At 41.2% G+C, this 17,990-nt stretch overlaps 1 protein-coding gene across 5 annotated transcripts in view; it reads right to left on the bottom strand.

Moving 5' to 3' along the window:
• The window catches only part of LOC111962063 (adaptor related protein complex 3 subunit beta 2), a 97,604-nt gene extending 79,888 nt beyond the window's left edge, over window positions 1-17,716 (bottom strand). For 3 of the 5 annotated variants that reach the window (XM_070442934.1, XM_070442936.1, XM_023984848.2), the window contains exon 1: window positions 17,547-17,716. In XM_070442934.1, coding sequence (XP_070299035.1) covers window positions 17,547-17,659 — 113 coding nt within the window. In that variant the 5' untranslated portion in view covers window positions 17,660-17,716. The remainder of the gene's footprint in view (window positions 1-17,546) is intronic. The other 2 variants (XM_070442935.1, XM_023984850.2) reach the window with 1 other exon arrangement.
• Between the last annotated feature and the right edge of the window lie 274 nt (window positions 17,717-17,990).

Below are 17,990 nucleotides of genomic sequence, written 5' to 3'. Positions count from 1 at the left end.
GGGACTAAATCCATATTAATCCCCATGATTTTTGAATGAGATGTTCGACGAGCAGGTGTCCACATACTTTTGTAATGTAGTATATTTTCAAGCATGGTTGGTGGTGGTTGCATCATGTTATGGGTATGTTTGTCGTTGGCAAGAACTAGAGTTTTTTTTAGGATGAAAATAAATGGAATAGAGCTAAGCACAGGCAAAATCCTAGAGGAAAATCTACTTTCCAACAGACACTGGCAGACAAATTCAACGTTCAGCAGGACAATAACCTAAAACACAAGGCCAAATATACAATGGAGTTGCTTACCAAGATGACATTGAATGTTCCTAAGTGGCCTAGTTACAGTTTTCACTTAAATCGGGTTGAAAATCTATGGAAAGACTTGAAAATGGCTCTGTAGCAATGATCAACAACCAAATTGACAAATTAATTATTTGCAAATAATGTGCAAATACTGTACAATCCAGGTGTGCAAAGCTCTTAGAGACTTGCCCAGAAATACCCAGAGCTGTAATTGCTGCTGATTCTAACATTTATTGACTCAGGGGTGTGAATACTTATACTTTAATATTTCTATATTTAATTTTCAATACATTTGCAAACATTTCTAAAAACATGTTTTCACGTTGTCATTATGGAGTATTGTGTGTAGATGGGTCAAAAACAACATTTAATCCATTTTGAATTCAGGCTGTAACACAACAAAATGTGGAATAAGTCAAGAGGTATGAATACTTTCTGAAGGCACTGTAGACTACTGTCGAGATCTTACTCCGAGGGAGTAGTTCGCTGGGGTGAGAATGGTGCTGTTGACAGGTTTCGAGACCTCAAATCCCACAAACCTTAAAACCTGCTCCCTTCCATCATCCATCACAGTCTATGGTTCCTCCACAGAGAATACAATGGACTTAACCGGACTTAGCTTCACAACTGCGCCTCAACCAACGCAGGCTTAACAAGACATTTATTCTCTTCCTTCAGGAGCCTGTTAGTTGATGACTCATTGCTAATAGAAGAACACATTACGTAGGGACGTACAGTAGGCCTCCGTGACTAGAGAATCTTCTGATGTTTAGCATCATGCTAACAGAGGATGATACTAGTGGGCTGGCGTATTGCTCAGCAGGGTGGGACTGTAAATTAGATTTCAATAGATAATGAAGTTATCGATTTTGACAATGAAAGGAAGGCAAATCTTGGAGAGATTACTAGCCTGGTCCCTGAGCTGCATTTACTGTTTAGCCAACTCCTATAGTTGTTGTCCTGTCAAATTTGTTGGCACAAAACAGATCTGGGTGTCACGCCCTGACCGTAGATTGCTTTGTATGTTTCTATTTTTAGTTTGGTCAGGGTGTGATGTGGGTGGGTATTCTATGTTGTAGGTCTAGGTTTTCTATTTCTATGTGTTTGGCCTGGTATGGTTCTCAATCAGAGGCAGCTGTCTATCGTTGTCTCTGATTGAGAGCCATACTTAGGTAGCCTGTTTTACCACTTTTGTTTGTGGGTGGTTATTTTCTGGTTAGTGTTTGTTGCACCTGTCAGAACTGTTCGTTGGTCGTTTTGTTGTTTTTGTTTGTGTATTCTTCTTGATTAAAAGTAATTATGGATACGCTTCCAATACTCTACTCAGCAAACTGGATGCAGTTTATCACAGTGCCATCCGTTTTGTTACTAAAGCACCTTATACGACCCACCACTGCGACCTGTATGCCCTAGTCGGCTGGCCCTCGCTACATGTTCGTCGTCAGACCCACTGGCTCCAGGTCATCTACAAGGCTATGCTAGGTAAAGTGCCGCCTTATCTCAGTTCACTGGTCACGATGGCTACACCCACCCGTAGCACGCGCTCCAGCAGGTGTATCTCACTGATCATCCCTAAAGCCAAAACCTCATTTGGACGCCTTTCCTTCCAGTTCTCTGCTGCCTGCGACTGGAACGAATTGCAAAAATCTCTGAAGTTGGAGACTTTTATCTCCCTCAACAACTTTAAAAATCTGCTATCCGAGCAGCTAACCGATCGCTGCAGCTGTACATAGTCCATCTGTAAACTACCCACCCAATTTACCTACCTCACCCCCCATACTGCTTTTATTTATTTACTTTTCTGCTCTTTTGCACACCAGTATCTCTTCTTGCACATGATCATCTGATGATTTATCACTCCAGTGTTAATCTGCTAAATTGTAATTATAATCGATTTATTGCCTACCTCATGCCTTTTGCACACATTGTATATAGATTCTCTTTTTTTTCTACCATGTTATTGACTTGTTTATTGTTTACTCCATGTGTAACTCTGTGTTGTTGTCTGTTCACACTGCTATGCTTTATCTTGGCCAGGTCGCAGTTGCAAATGAGAACTTGTTCTCAACTAGCCTACCTGGTTAAATAAAGGTTAAATAAAAAAATAAAAAAAATAAACGTACCACGCTGCACTTTGGTCCTCCTCTCCTTCTCCCGACGACAAACGTTACACTGGGACTGGGCTAGTAGATTACACCACCAAGACAACAACCTATTCAAATAACCTACCCAAAATAATGAGGAACATCTTGACTTTACTGTGTGTAAGCGGTTAGTGGTTTGTCTTTGGCTTACATGACAACATGGAGAATGTTTGTGCAGAAACATGAACATTCCTTCATCTGCTACATCCATCTCCCAGCTGTGTGAATGTCACATTGAAAAAGCAATCCTCTCCAAGGTCTTATTGCTTTTTCTCCACGAACGTCACTTCATCCTACATCTCAACTCAAAATGTTATATTAGAACCAATTTTCGCTATATTTTTTTATCATCACTGAGAAAATTTCAGGTCTGCTGAGAGAACTCGAACATTCTGTGCGTCTTCTGGCACGCGTTTAATGTTAACACTGAGGCTGTACCCGCTTTAAGTTAGTTTTAACAATGGTCAAGTAAGCTACTGTGGCTATTTGAACGTAATGTAGGCCTACCAGAGTGTCTCAAAATACAACAAAATAAGACAAAAGCAAGCACTTTACCTTACTCGCTTTTCAAAGATGTCTAGAAATGCACACGTTTTGTGCTCTTGTAAGAAGCAATCACTCCCCCATTGCTGACTACAGATTATCTATAACTGCGCTAATAATTTACTAACTAGCAAAGGATATGAACAAATGTACAAATGTGCACACCTCGCTACATGTAACTCAGTTTGATCTCAAAACAAGCGCATCTACCCACAACCGCTGATGCTGTAAAAACAGTCCAGTTTAAAGTGAATGGCACAGATCCATACATGGCAATGGTCTATTTTCATATAGGCCTACTGCATCTCTGATTGGTTATGGCGCACCGGTCTGTGCAGAGTACATGTCTGAATCGTGCCAGTCAATTAAATAAAATCATACTCTGTGTTCTGCCTACAACAAAATCTCCTGTATTGTTAGTTTTGCATACTAAGTCTTGCGTAGTTCATTTTGTTTTGTTGCATTGAAAGTGGCTAATATTGCGTTGATTCGATCACAATTCCCAAAGTAAAGGGAAAAGTTGAGTGAAGTTCAATCTCGTGCTTCTCTGCGGCGTGCTAATATTTCTTCTGCTTGGCAGTCCAGGGGAGCTGTGCTTTAGAGGGAACATAGATTGTAACCCCACTTCATCCTAATTCATCAATGCAGAATTTAAGGATTCAAATGGACAATTTGTTTAAGAGCCAAACAGATCTACAAATGGCATCAATCTGTCACGTTTTCGATGACATGGCAGAGAAAAATGCCCTAAGCAACATGGAATGTGGTGGTGACTCGGGCAGGTTTCCAAGGCAACAGCCTTTCCTCTGCCATGTTTATACAGAGACCAGCCGACTTGCCATCCCGTGCACCTGGGATACAACAGAACAATGCAAACATGCTGGGTAATTGCACATCAGATAAAAACTAGCTGTCGAGTGGCCATTATTGAACAGTTGACTAAGTGCTGCTGCTGCTATGACAATTTAAAACAGGATTTAAAGCTGTACAACGGAGGTATATTGTGTGTGTTGTTGTCTCATCTAGACATGTCATATAAGCAAGGTTTAGGGTCCAACTTTAAGAAATATTTTGTGCATGAACCAGTTTGTTCAAGCTCTGTAGTAATTGTTGTTGCTGCTATGACAATCTAAAACGGGATTTAAAGATGGACGATAGTAGTATATTCTCTGTGTGTTTTCTCAACCAGACCTGCAATATAGGATAGGCTAAGGGTTCAACTTTTAGAATGTCCATGCACTGGTAGTTTGTTTGGCTCCCCATGTCCTGTAAAAGCACATTTTCTATGGCATGCCACTAAATCAATCTCTCATTTGAAAGGCCTGAGCTAGATATCTTTCCCATTATGTATGATACCATAAAAAATAAACTGAATGTACAAAACATTAGGAACACCTGCTCTTTCCCTGACAGACTGACCAGATAAATGCAGGTGAAAGCTACAGGATGATCCCTTATTGATGTCACTTGTTAAATCCACTTCAATCGGTGTAGATGAAGGGGAGGAGACAGGTTAAAGAAGGATTTTTAAGCCTTAAAACAATTGAGACATGGATTGTGTATGTATGCCATTCCAGCTCTCTCCAAAATCTCTGCTTAGAACATAAGATTGCACAGCCAACCAAACATTTCTGCTGAATACATGGTATATACTGTAAAGCTTCGATACAATAACCATGTTTCCATCCACATTTTTTATTTGAGTAAAATCATAGCATATGAAAAAAAATCACAACAGCTGTGATGGAAACAGGAAGTTACTGTACATTTTTATAAATGCCAACAGTTCATTCGTTCGTTCGACAGTGTGGGGTCTTTTTTGTGTCGGTAAAATTAGTTATGTGAGAAATGGCGGTGGAAGCAACTTTATTGGCAAATGTTGATATAACAACCATCATATCGAAGTAAACTTGGAGTCACGCGATGATATGGTGAGTGGTCCTCCCACCACGACTCGGGAAACCATGCAGTTTATTAGGCTACAGATTAAATAAATGATGATGAACTTCACAGGGTGGTGAAAGTGCACATTTATCTTGATGCTCCTTTCTAATAAATATCGAGGGCCTTATTCTGGTAACATGATGATTGACGCTTAACTGCCATTTGACAAATACAAATATTCTCGCTCTTACCCATAATAATCTCATCATGTAGACTAGCCTACCCGCACTTTATCAGCGAGCTGTTGGCTAGAGCGCACGTTGCCAACTCCTCAGTAAGGAAAGTAGCTATTGGCTGTCCTAAAAGTCGCTAAATGAAGTCATCACGAATTTACATAATTGGCCTTGCGCATGTAATTGTGATGGACGCTGTAGGAGAGAGGAATAACGTCGTAGGAGAGACAAAAAGTGAGTAAAAACACCCTAAATATGTTTAGAACTACAAATGAGCAAGCTGCAGAGTGGCACACACAGCGAATAAGAACCAGATATTTGAGGCCATACTCCTCCTTCAGCACTTTATGGACCCCATTGTTAATCCGCATCATAACAGAGGCATTGTCAGTCCCTATCCCRAGGAGTTTCTCTTTTWTWAYYKKAKKKRTRRRCYYGYAAYSCKKKAKKYSKKSGGSRWWWYYWTTMGSKWRRRCRRCCRRCAACTCAACAAGCCCCAGAAATGTTGATACAATTGTCTGCTTGGTGTCACTAAAGTACCTTATCACAACCCCCAGGTACTTAGAAACACTTACATCCGTGGACTCATCGAGGAGGAGGCTGAAACGCTGGTCACCCACATCTGCGACCAACTTTTTCAGAAAGTATGGTCCTAGAACACCATTAATCATTTCTGTGCACTTTGTCCTGTACATTTTGAAGTGGGTAGAAGCAGTGGAGTCTGAGAAAGCAGCTCTACATGCTTCTCCAATGTGATCACATGCCAGGATGGAACATTGTTCAGTGATAGCTAATGCCATGGTGGCCTCAGCCTTTTTTGCAGAGTCAATTTTTTTAACCATAAATGGCAGCTTGTTTTGGGTGGAACTGTTATAAGGCTTTGCCTTTTGAGTATGTTTTTGAGTTGTCATGTGTTTTTRTACATCACTAAGTTTGGCYTAGAAATCAGCSTTACAATACAGGCAGTATGCCCGTGTATCATCTCCAATAAACGGCTTCAACCAGCCTTTGAATTCAGGGTTTGATTCCCACTCCTTTCTGTATTTTTSAGTGTACAGTTTAGACTGAGACATGATGAGCTAGCCAGRTAGATGTTTAGCTTATGTCACAGAGAGGCARACACACAGTGGACAAGGTGAGTAAGTGACTGAGGCTGTGTGAGTCAAATGCAGTGATTTATTTTAGACAAAGAACATTTTACATCCCACCCTGAATATAAGCCAGGGCGGGATCAGCCAGCGGCGGCTTCCCGCATGKGCGATTCATTTGAAGTCTGGACGCGAGGGGTTCAGGAGATGTTCTCCTGCTCTGACTGCAGCTGGGAGGGACTGCTGCGCGAGGACTGGGCTGCCTGTGAGCGCTTCGGGACGGGGGTGGGGCCCACGGCAGCACCCGCTGCTCATTGAGAAGAGTAAGAACGATACGTGCTTTCACGTCAGAGTCTCCAATAACACCAGGAAAAGTCGCTAGATTTGTCGCTAGAGGGGTCTGAATTCTCGCTAAATATAGCGACAAAGTCGCTAAGTTGGCAACACTGGCCAAGACCAGAGTAGGCACATTTGCTATTTAATGCAACAGTTTTTGTGGCAAAACTACGGTAGAGTTGATGGAGCGACTTTACCGTAGCGATGGAAACACATTTAACTTTAGATTTTTATTCGGTACATGAAAAATGTTGTGTGCAGTACGTCATCACTCACTGAATGGAAAATGCGCATCTTTTCTTCTTGCAGATTTTAGAATATTTGCATTAAACTCTGTCGCCAATTAGATGGAAACTAGCTATTAATTAAGTGGCCAAGAATAATTATATTGTTTTGAAAATTGTGAATTTACACTGTTATCCCAATTCACTCAATTCACCTTCACTCTCTGTGTGTGAAACATTCAATTAGCTTAAATCTAATACATTATCTAAAATTGGGTTATTTGTGATGTTCATAGTTTTATCACAGGTTGCACTCTGTCTCACTAGGGTTGCAAACATGGCCAGCAAAATCCATGGAATATTAAAAAAATTATAAGTCAGCAACTTGGCGTGCCTAGCTGGTTGGGGTTCTCTGACACAGACTGTGTACCCATTGAAACCACTCAAGGCCATCCTGTCATGGAATAGCAATCCAGTGAAAAAGCCTTCAACACAGTGACTTAACTGTGAGCACCATCTGCTGGTGTAAATGTTTCAGTACACTTTATCGAAGGTATTCTATTGTCAATAGCATTGACTTTTGTGCTTATGTCAACAATTGCAGGTTAGTATGTCACTGAAAATATGTTAACGTATATTATATTGATGTTATAATAAGGGGTATTGAGGGTTTGTGCATTGAGTATTTCACAATTGCTTTTGCAGGGGTGCTTTCATGTAATGGAGGCTAGTTTGTTTGCCATCCTCATCCACTAAAGCCTAAAGAAGACCAAAATATATAATATGTGAAAAAAGTTTATTACAAGACAATTTTATGCCAATTGTTTATCCCAATAGACAGTTGAATATTTTACACCATGATGTCATGGTTAAAAAATGTGGAGCTTGCTTGCAAATGAACTCTGTTATGGCAATCATTTCACTGTGAATACATCATGGCAATCTCCAAAACGGATCTTGCAATAACAGCCTCTGTTCTATTCCACCAAAAGAGAGTAAGTGTAGCTCCTGTTTGGTAAGCCTACTTTAAATTGTGATGTATTATCTGTAAGTAAAAAAAAAAAAAGGTGCTTAAATAAACCTTCCTTAAATGGTGGTGTATTATCTGTCAGCCAAAATAAAGTTGCTTAAAAAGTGAGCTGACCTATTTAATGTGAGAGCAATTTGAATGATTTCTCACTAATTTGTGGTTGTCATTAACACTGAATATTTCTGAGTGAAAATCTTTCAAAAGATGTAGAAGGAAAACCATGAAGGTGTTCAAACAAAGGTGTGAATGTGTAATAAAACATGCTTAATTTCTAGCCTAGTCACTACATATAGTAGGCCAGTCACTAGACTACACGGCTCCCCAGACACATATAAAGTCTACACTTATATATATATCATCAAATATACCAACATAACAGACCAGAACCTCTACATGGCCAGGAAATTAACTTATTTTTAATCACACAAGATGATAGCATCTTTGCTATTGGCTTCAGCAACACACACACACACACACACACACACACACACACACACACACACACACACACACACACACACACACACACACACACACACACACACACACACACACACAAGTGATGCCTCCCATTTTGGCATATTTTTAATGCATTCATTTCACAGGCACCTAAATATAGCCCCTACCTGGAGTACATCCCAAATGGCACCCTACTCACTATATCGTGCACTACCTTTGACCAGGGCCCATTGGGAATAGAGTTCCATGTGGGACACACCCCTGGAGTGCAGCAAATACAGTAAATACCACAGACTAGTCCGACTAGTCCCATGGAGAATCATAAAAGAGTAAATTAATAATTATGTTTTTAATAACAGAATGACAAGGACAATCTGCTTCAGCTGGGGACTTAGAGCACCATGCAATCATGCTGAAGAGTAGCACTTTGGCTCAAAGTGATGGCGTCCTTTAATAAAGGCCTAATGTGTGGGAGCTGAAAGCTATGCTCATAGGGGGGAATTCCGACCAGAGTTATGCATGTGTAAATGGAACATAATTCCCTTTTTTAATGGACTTTTTTCTCGACGCATCTGCTGACCTTAGACTATGCATGAGAATAGCATGCTATTCCCCCGCTATTTGTTTGGGGTGGAGACCAAAGAAATGAACATGTGGTGGAGGTGTGTCTACAGATACGCCGTATTCCAACCTTGACTTAATTCCCTAATAATTCCACCACCTTTATGCGCGATAAAGTGATGAATAAGGTCAAGCAACCTTTTGGTTCCAAGTGGAAAAACATCTAATTTATTTTTCCCCCGATAGAAATAACACCATTCTCCATTAAATGTAATTTACAAATTGATCAGAGCTATTGATAAGAGCTAAGTAAATGAGTAAGCCGTTTGGAGAAGGGGATTGTAAACATAAATGACCATTTTTTAAATCTATAAATCTATTTTATCTTATGATCGCTGGAGATAAATGTTAAACAAGTCATATGGCAGCAAACTGAAGCATACACAGCTAATCACCATTTCCACAGTGAAGTTTATTAAATGCTGGCCTTTATAATTTGCAAGGATGAAAGAGACCCACTCTATAGGCTTCTGTTGACATGCGCAAACAAGAGTATAGCGCCAAACCTACCTAATTGATTTATGATTTCTAGAATGTTTTAATTATACTACCGGACTTTTCACTGTATTTGTTTTTTTTACCATTTTGATCGTATACATTTTTTGCCACTAATCGGTAGCCACAGTCAGGTATACCCACATACAGTGCCTTCTGAAAGTACTCAGACCCCTTGACCTTTTACACATTTTGTTAGGTTACAGCCTTATTCTAAAATTGATTAAATAGTTTTTTCCCCCCTCATCAATCTACACACAATACCCCATAATGACAAAGCAAAAACAGTTTTTTAGAAAAACTGAAATATTACATTCACGTATGTATTCAGACCCTTTACAAAGTACTTTGTTGAAGCACCTTTCGCAGCGATTACAGCCTCGAATCTTATTGGGAATGACGCTACAAGCTTGGCACACCTGTATTTGGGGAGTTTCTCCCATTCTTCTCTGCAGATCCTATCAAGCTCTGTCAGGATGGATGGGGAGCGTCGCTGCACAGCTATTTTCAGGTCTCTCCAGAGATGTTCGATCGGGCTCAAGTCCGGGCTCTGGCTGGGCCATTCAAGGACATTCAGACACTTGTCCCGAAGCCACTCCTGCATTGTCTTGGCTGTGTGCTTAGGGTCGTTGTCCTGTTGGAAGGTGAACCTTAGCCCCAGTCTGAGGTCCTGAGCCCTATGGAGAAGGTTTTCATCAAGGATCTCTCTGTACTTTGCTCCGTTCATCTTTCCCTCATTCCTGACTAGTCTCACAGTCCCTGCCGCTGAAAAACATCCTCACAGCATGATGCTGCCACCACCATGCTTCACTGTAAGGATGGTGCCAGGTTTCCTCCAGATGTGACGCTTGGCATTCAGGCCAAAGAGTTCCATCTTGGTTTCACCAGACCAGACAATCTTGTTTCTCATGGTCTGAGTCCTCTAGGTGCCTTTTGGCAAACTCCAAACGGGCTGTCATGTACCTTTTACTGATGAGTGGCTTCCGTCTGGCCACTCTACCATAAAGGCCTAATTGGTGGAGGGCTGTAGAGATGGTTGTCATTCTGAAAGGATCTCCCATCTCCACAGAGGAACTCTGGAGCTCTGTCAGAGTGACCATCGGGTCCTTGGTCACCTCCCTGACCACCTCCCTCACCCCAGAGAATGCGATTCCACTGCTCCAGAGTCCAATGGCGGCGAGCTTTACACCACTCCAGCCGATGCTTGGCATTTCGCATGGTGATGTTAGGCTTGTGTGCGGCTGTTCGGCCATGGAAACCCATTTCATGAAGCTCCCGATGAATAGTTATTGTGCTGACATTGCTTCCAGAGGCAGTTTGGAACTCGATAGTGAGTGTTGCAACCGAGGACAGACGATTTTGATGTGCTACGCGCCTCAGCACTCGACTATCCCGTTCTGTGAGCTTGTGTGGTCTACCACTTTGCGGCTGAGCCGTTGTTGCTCCTAGACGTTTCCACTTCACAAGAACAGCACTTACAGTTGACCGGGGCAGCTCTAGCAGGGCAGAAATTTGACGAACTGACTTGTTGGAAAGGTGGCATCCTATGACGATGCCACATTGAAAGTCAGTGAGCTATACTGGCAATGTTTGTCTGTGGAGATTGCATGGCCGTGTGCTCGATTTTTATACACCTGTCAGCAACGGGTGTGGCTGAAATAGCCAGATCCACTACTTTGAAGGGGTGTCCACATACTTCTATATATATAGTGAACTTAGTGCGTGAAGTGTCGCCAAACCATTTTTTAAATAATTCATAAACTACTTTCCTAACCCTAAATAATATACAAGATCAGAGTATTTTTAAATATACAAATTTGTCACACCCTGAACTGTTTCACCTGTCTTCGTGCTGTCACCCATCTTCCTCATTATCCCCAGTGTATTTCTACCTGTGTTCTCTGTTTGTCTGTTGCCAGTTTGTCTTGTCTTGTCAGGTCTTACCAGTGTGTTTTCCCGTCTCCCTGCTTTCTCAAGTTCTGTTTCCTAGTTTCCCCGGCTTTGACCATTCTGCCTGACCTGACCCCGAGCCTGCCTGCCGTTCTGTACCTGCCTGACTCTGACTCGTTTACGAACCTCTGCCTGTCCTGACCCCAAGCCTGCCTGCTGTTCTGTACCTTATAGACTCTGCCCTGGATTACAGACCTATGCCTGTCTTTGACCTGTCTTTTGCCTGCCCCCTGTTCGGGTCAATAAACATCTGTGACTCTAGCAGTCTGCATCTGGGTCTTATCCTGAGTTCTGATACCAATTAGTGCTGAAAAGGAGAAGAATATGTGTATATTTAGGCCTACGTGGCTTTATTTCATTGATCCCTAATATTCTGAACCGTTCTCTCCATATATTCCAGGGAGTCTGTCGAGAAAATGCTAATTAAAAGGTACACCAAATTTAAAGGGATGGCTTTAGATAAATTTACTGAAAACCATTATGAATGAACTTCACGAGACATTCTGTTGGTTGGAGGGTTTTCAGCGGTTGAATTCAATTTATTCAGGGCACGCATGGGAACCAGGCCTGCAAAGCCTGTTATGCACCTACATAAGGTAAGTCTGAACATCAACTTCTGAGACGTGTGTAGGAAAGGCGTAAATCTGAATCGGGCCCATAGTATATAACACAGTCTGTCTCCAAAGGATATTGTAAAATTAATTTTAAAATGTATTCAATAAAATATCAGGTGCATGATAATTTTTTTTTATCACAACATTAAATATGTTTCCAGGGATAGTTCACCCAAATTACAAAATTACATATTGGTTTCCTTACCCTATAAGCGGTCTATTGACAAGGTATGACAGCAATCCATGCTTTGGTTAAAAGGCGCTGCATGGTCAATCCGACGTCTGCATTGGCCGTGCAGCATTTACGGGGATACGGCCTCTGCAGAAGGCAGGGCATTCATACTTCTTGCTCTGCACCGAGCAAGGAAGGAAGTCTGTGTTTATACAGGACCTCCCGCCCCCACCTCCCATCAACCAATCATGTCAATGCGGAGCTATACAGAGCCCTATGCATTGTTACAAAATTTGGGCGGCGCATGGTGATGCAGCACGGAACTCAATTTGGCCTCTGCATGCCTCCGGAGGATCCGCAATTGCGTCACACCATCCATACGGCCCCTCTGACCACATGTTTGGATCAAGCATAAATTGTCTCTTAGTTTCCCTGGCGTGGTTTACCACATACTTAGGGATGTGGCGGTGATGAGATTTTGTCAGCCGGTGATTGTCAAGCAAATAACTGCCGGTCTCACGGTAGATAATCAAATGTTAATTAACATAAATACATTTAGCATCTCATCGCTTCCACGCATAGTCTACAAGCCACTGATGCAGAACTTTGGAACATCTACATTTTAAAAAGTCTAATAAATCCATGTAATATAGCCCACACCATCACAATAAATACATTTTTTTAAATTTTAGACAGGTCTAAAGAAACATGATATGAAGAAAATGTAGTCTATTTCAGAAGAACAGAATAGCATACTCTGAGTTATCCTTATGTTAGGTCCTGATCTGGTTATGCCATATGGCCGTGGGCTACACTAGTTCATTTAGCAGACAATATTTGCTTAGAATTCCATGGCATTCTTTTATACTATTTTATAGTATGAAGAATACAACTGAACATAGCTGAATAAAATAGAAAGGATCTTTTCTTCAAACGATTTGAGGGAGTGCGCACATGCAGCTAATCTGCATTGAGTGGTTATCAAAGAAACAGGTCCTATATGCTTAATTTAGAGTTATTTATGCAACTTTGTTTGTGATACAAACGTTGGGCTATATGTTTTGATTGTTAATACATTCTAAGGCGGCATGATGCAACTCTAATGATGATTTTTTTAAAGGCATGAAAGGCATGAACTCTGCTTTGTTTTTTTGCGCAGGCTCCACACACTTCATCAGTCTCTCATTCACAATTTGACAAGCATTTGATAGTGCCTTGATTTTCCTGGCGGCATCCCTTTTGTGTGGCCATAATGCCCCCTAAAAAAATCCTGAACTTTTGCAGCCAGTGGCCGTTGTGCTCTTGGGCTGAATATAATAATTATAATTCCCTTCTCCCGGCTGCTTGCTCCGAAGCAACTCTCACTCACATGGCTATCTCAGATAGCTCAATTCTTATTAGCCAATGCCAGTCACGTGATCGGGACTTAAACATATATATATTGAATATTAAAACATACAATCAACCTGCAGTGAAGTCACTCAACATTTACATTGCATTCAGTCATCTAACAGACTCCCATCCAGAGCGACCCACAGGCGCAACCAGGGTTAAGCGCCCCGCCCAAGGGCACGTTGACAGATCTCCCATCAAGTCAAATCGGGGACCCGAACCCGCAACCTATCGGCCACCGGCCCAAGCTCCCAACTGCCAGGCCACCAACCATCTAAGATCCCCCCACAGTTCCCTGTGATCGGTTCTTTGTCACAGGCTAAAAGTGAAGACAGACACATTGGGGACACAACTGTGATCGTCCTTATCCAATTCTGAGGTGCATATTGAAAATATTGGTAGAACTGTCCACATGTACTTTTCGTCAGCCAACAAAATGAGTAGGCCTAATGAACAGCAAAGGCAGTAGCCTATCTCAATCTACTATCCCCCATAGTACAAAAGTTTACCTATTCTATTCTGTGTGAGGGATAAGAATTCCAAGCATAGTCTGGGATGTGATAGATTCCAAATTAATACAACCACTACCATCAAAAAAATGTTTTTACGCAATGTGGCTGACACAACAGATCAGAACATTCAGCTTAAAATGTTGATAAACTATTAGGCTATTTCTTCACATTATAAGCGCAGCAATGCGCACACGGCAGTAGGCTATAAGCGCATATGTTCCAAAATACTATCAATTAGCGGTAAAAAAACACCATTCTCAAAAGTCAACTCTAATGCAAATATGCATGTAATGCTTTCATTATAAAGGTGCATTTTTATGGTATGCATGCCAGTTAAGCTCTACACTCGTTGTAAAACTGATTAATGTGCTTAATTTTAAGAAGTTGTTTGGCCATTTAATTGTGATACAAACCTTATCAGGCCTATGGGCTTGGCTACATGAGGTGTGTGACTATTATTTGAAAAAGGTCGCTAAAAAAAAGGCATGCTCTGTTTCTTGCCTTACTGCACACAAGCTGGGCATCATTCACATGTGATAATATGTAATTCACAAGTGATAGGCTAATATTGTCACCCATCAGACTATTCTTGATTTCATCTTTTGTCTTTACATATACTAAATAATATATGTGTGAAATTTGTTTGGATTTAGAATGGACCAGGGGCAAGGGAAAAAATACATGCCATCTATGCACTTAAATAGCGAATTAATGGTTTCCCATGGTTCATTATCATGCCAGCCAGGTAGACTATACTCCTGTTGTAAAGAGAAGCAATGTGCTTAATATTAGGAAAGTTGAGAAATAAATATAGTAGGCCTAGCCTATAGAAAGCTGATGGGATCCTCCTATTTTTAATAGAGAACATCACTCTGTTTTCTCATGCAATTTCTTAGCCTATTGAAATGTTGCGCAACATGAGCTCATGGGCTCTCATGAAGTGTTTGATTAGATTTTCAATTACATTTGCATTGATGACAGAGTGATTAGAGGGACAATAGAGTGCTGAGTACCAGGCAGTTAGCAAGTTTGGTAGCCTACTAATGATCATCAGCAGCATCAGAGCTTGGAGAAGCCTAATTACCATGACTAAATGGTCACGTGGAATTTGACTGCCGCCACAACTCGTGACTGCCGGTGTGGCGGTAATACGGTCACCGTAACAGCCCTACACATACTGACGTTTTAGCATTTGTGGCACAAATACCATTCAAGTCATGGGACCGATATTAGCAATTTTCACACATCATCTTCAAATCATCTATAAGTGACTTTGTTGAGCTTCACAATCAATTTTAAATACTTTTGGACATAATGCGCGAAAAATGCTAATATTGGACCTATAATTTGAATGGGACTTTTTTGTCACAAATGCTAAAACGTTAGCATATGGAAACGGTGGCATGAAAACTAAACCAAAGAATGAAATCCTGTCATATCTTGTCCATAGACGGCTTAAAGGGTAAGGAAACCAGTGTGTCATTTTGTAACTTGGGTGAACTATCTCTTTAAGTATAAAAATGGGATTACCGATAAATGTATAAAAGATGCCACATTTTGGCAAAAGGACCAGATGTGGCTTAATGACCTTTTATAACACCCTCTATGTAGTACTATAACTTTGCTTATGAATGATTAGTTAACCATTATGTAGTGATTGTGGAGACTATGAAGCCTTTATKATTTGTTGTTATGCCTGTTTTAAAGGTGTGACCGATGAAACAAACACCTACAAAGCACAGATGCAAAAGTTAGACCTTTATGAGGTTGTCTTATCTTACATGAAAAATCGTTTGTGGTCCTTCCAATGCAGCCATGCATGCACATATCAAATAACACAAGCCGTTGTGACATCAATGTTTCCTCTTTTATGAAGAAAGCATCAATGTGAAAGTGACAGCTCAAGCAAAGGCAGCTGGGATGACCTGTCCTGTCCTGACCCGCATATTTTACTCTAGCTTTCTCACTGGAGCCATAGACCGGCCCACTTGCCATGTCAGAAAAAAATACAGTATTTGGAAGGACATTAAGGCTATAAAGTATTACTTATACAGTAATCTTGGCACCCTGAACCAAACAGTGACACAAGAGACTTATACAGTATAAGTGTCTACCCTGACTTGGGCATATTAATAGTGTAACCAGTGCTCCTTTTCTCCAATGCACTTTATTGCATTGCACTTAGAGCGGGTTGGGGTTGATGCCTGCAGCAATCAATGAACTTCAGATAAGAGCAGAAGTGACAGGTAGGCAGACTGCCCTTTCCTCTGCCCTGCAATCTTCAACCATAGATCCAGGATCCAAGACAATAGACTCGACACACACACTAAGCTACAAACTAGTTTCAATAGCAGCATCAGCATCTCCCCCTACTCCTTCATCAATCTCAAATAACATGAATACAACAATACTGATAAATAATACAGTCCAATTTAATAGCACTGTCTAGACCTGCAATGATTAGACTCAACAGAGCATTGTGTAGGGTCAAACATCAGATTCAGACAGCACAGTTAATCAACTGAATTATTTAAATGGCAAACTTTATATCTCAGAAATTCATTAATCAAATAACATTTTATTAGTGTAAAATAGCAGTGAATATCGGTTGATAGCAGCCTATTAATTGTCTTAGTTTGCCTTAGCTTTCTTAACCTTTTGCCAAGTGGCCAAAAATGGAAATTATATTAATCACAGTTCCCTAATTGCCCTTCAAGAGTAGGCTATACAGACAAGGCCACTTGAAACGACCTTTCTGGAGAGCATTCTATGAACACAAGCCACTTCGCCCTACACACACACCGTCCTCTTCAGCACCACGGAGCTGTCCGGTCGGCGGTTCTGCAAATATATAGAAAACGAACGCTCTTTACGTAGACTATTATGAAGATTATTATGCCTAGTTTCATCTGTAGTATCAATTTCCAACAACAATCTATCGCATATTTTCCCCTCCTATCATGTTTGGTTGACTAGGCACTGTAAACTGATTTCTAATGGGACAGCGTTTTGGACGAATAGGCTATGCTACACACGAGTTGTCAGCCCCATTCGCGTTCAACTCAGATTAAGAATTTAAAATGTAGCCTATAGCCTAGATAGGATACTGAACAATTACGCTATGTAATAGCAATCTGTCAATAAATAAACCCACTCTAACAGAATATGCATATTGCTTCTGCGGCCTAGTCCCATTTAAATTGGCCCAACACCAAATCACTGTAAGATTCAGAGCTTCAGCCCTGATGGCCTTAACGTGGTAGCAGCATACGGCAGTTTTCCCAAGCAAATAATCTAGGACTCAAGAAAATACACAACTATGACTGTTCAAACACATATTTTTCAATCGAAGTAGGCTATGTTGGAGACATTTTTTATTCTAACGTCCCCAAGCCTATAAAGCCCGTTCAAGCGCCGCTTCCTCTCCATCTTGACAGGCAGGAAATTGCATCCACCTCGCACCTCCCCCATAAACTGCCCATGATATTTCAATATGACAACATTAAACATGACCGCGACAAACGCAGGCGACGGGTTTTTGCACGTACCTTTTGTAGTCGGAGGAGAAAATCCCTCCGCTGGCCGGGTCGTGGCCATATTCGGGCTCCCCGACATTCGAGGAGCCCCCTTTTTCATCATTGAAAGCGGAGCTAGCAGACATTTCAGCAGCTTCTTTGGAACACAATGATGGAGATTTAGTGCGGCGGTCAGGACACCTCTTAAAGGCACACTACCCGCTATCTCCCCTCTATTCTCTGTGACACACTGTCACCAAGTAGACTAGGAAATTCCCCAACATTGGAGCTACGTAAGCCTACAGTCGACAACATAAGGTCTGGGGACTCATTTATAACAGTTGCGTAGATTTCTGTGTGCGCCATTTCTGAAAAGTCTGCGCATGTACACAAATATTGAGATTTATAAACTTGCCATATATACATGTTTCTGTTATAAATCAGACCTGTCGTAAAACTGCACATGAACGAGCGTTA

Source organism: Salvelinus sp. IW2-2015, linkage group LG4q.1:29 (assembly GCF_002910315.2).
Source record: "Salvelinus sp. IW2-2015 linkage group LG4q.1:29, ASM291031v2, whole genome shotgun sequence".
Taxonomy (NCBI): domain Eukaryota; kingdom Metazoa; phylum Chordata; class Actinopteri; order Salmoniformes; family Salmonidae; genus Salvelinus; species Salvelinus sp. IW2-2015.
Note: the sequence above shows the minus strand (reverse complement) of the source record. Positions and strands in the feature narration are given on the sequence as shown.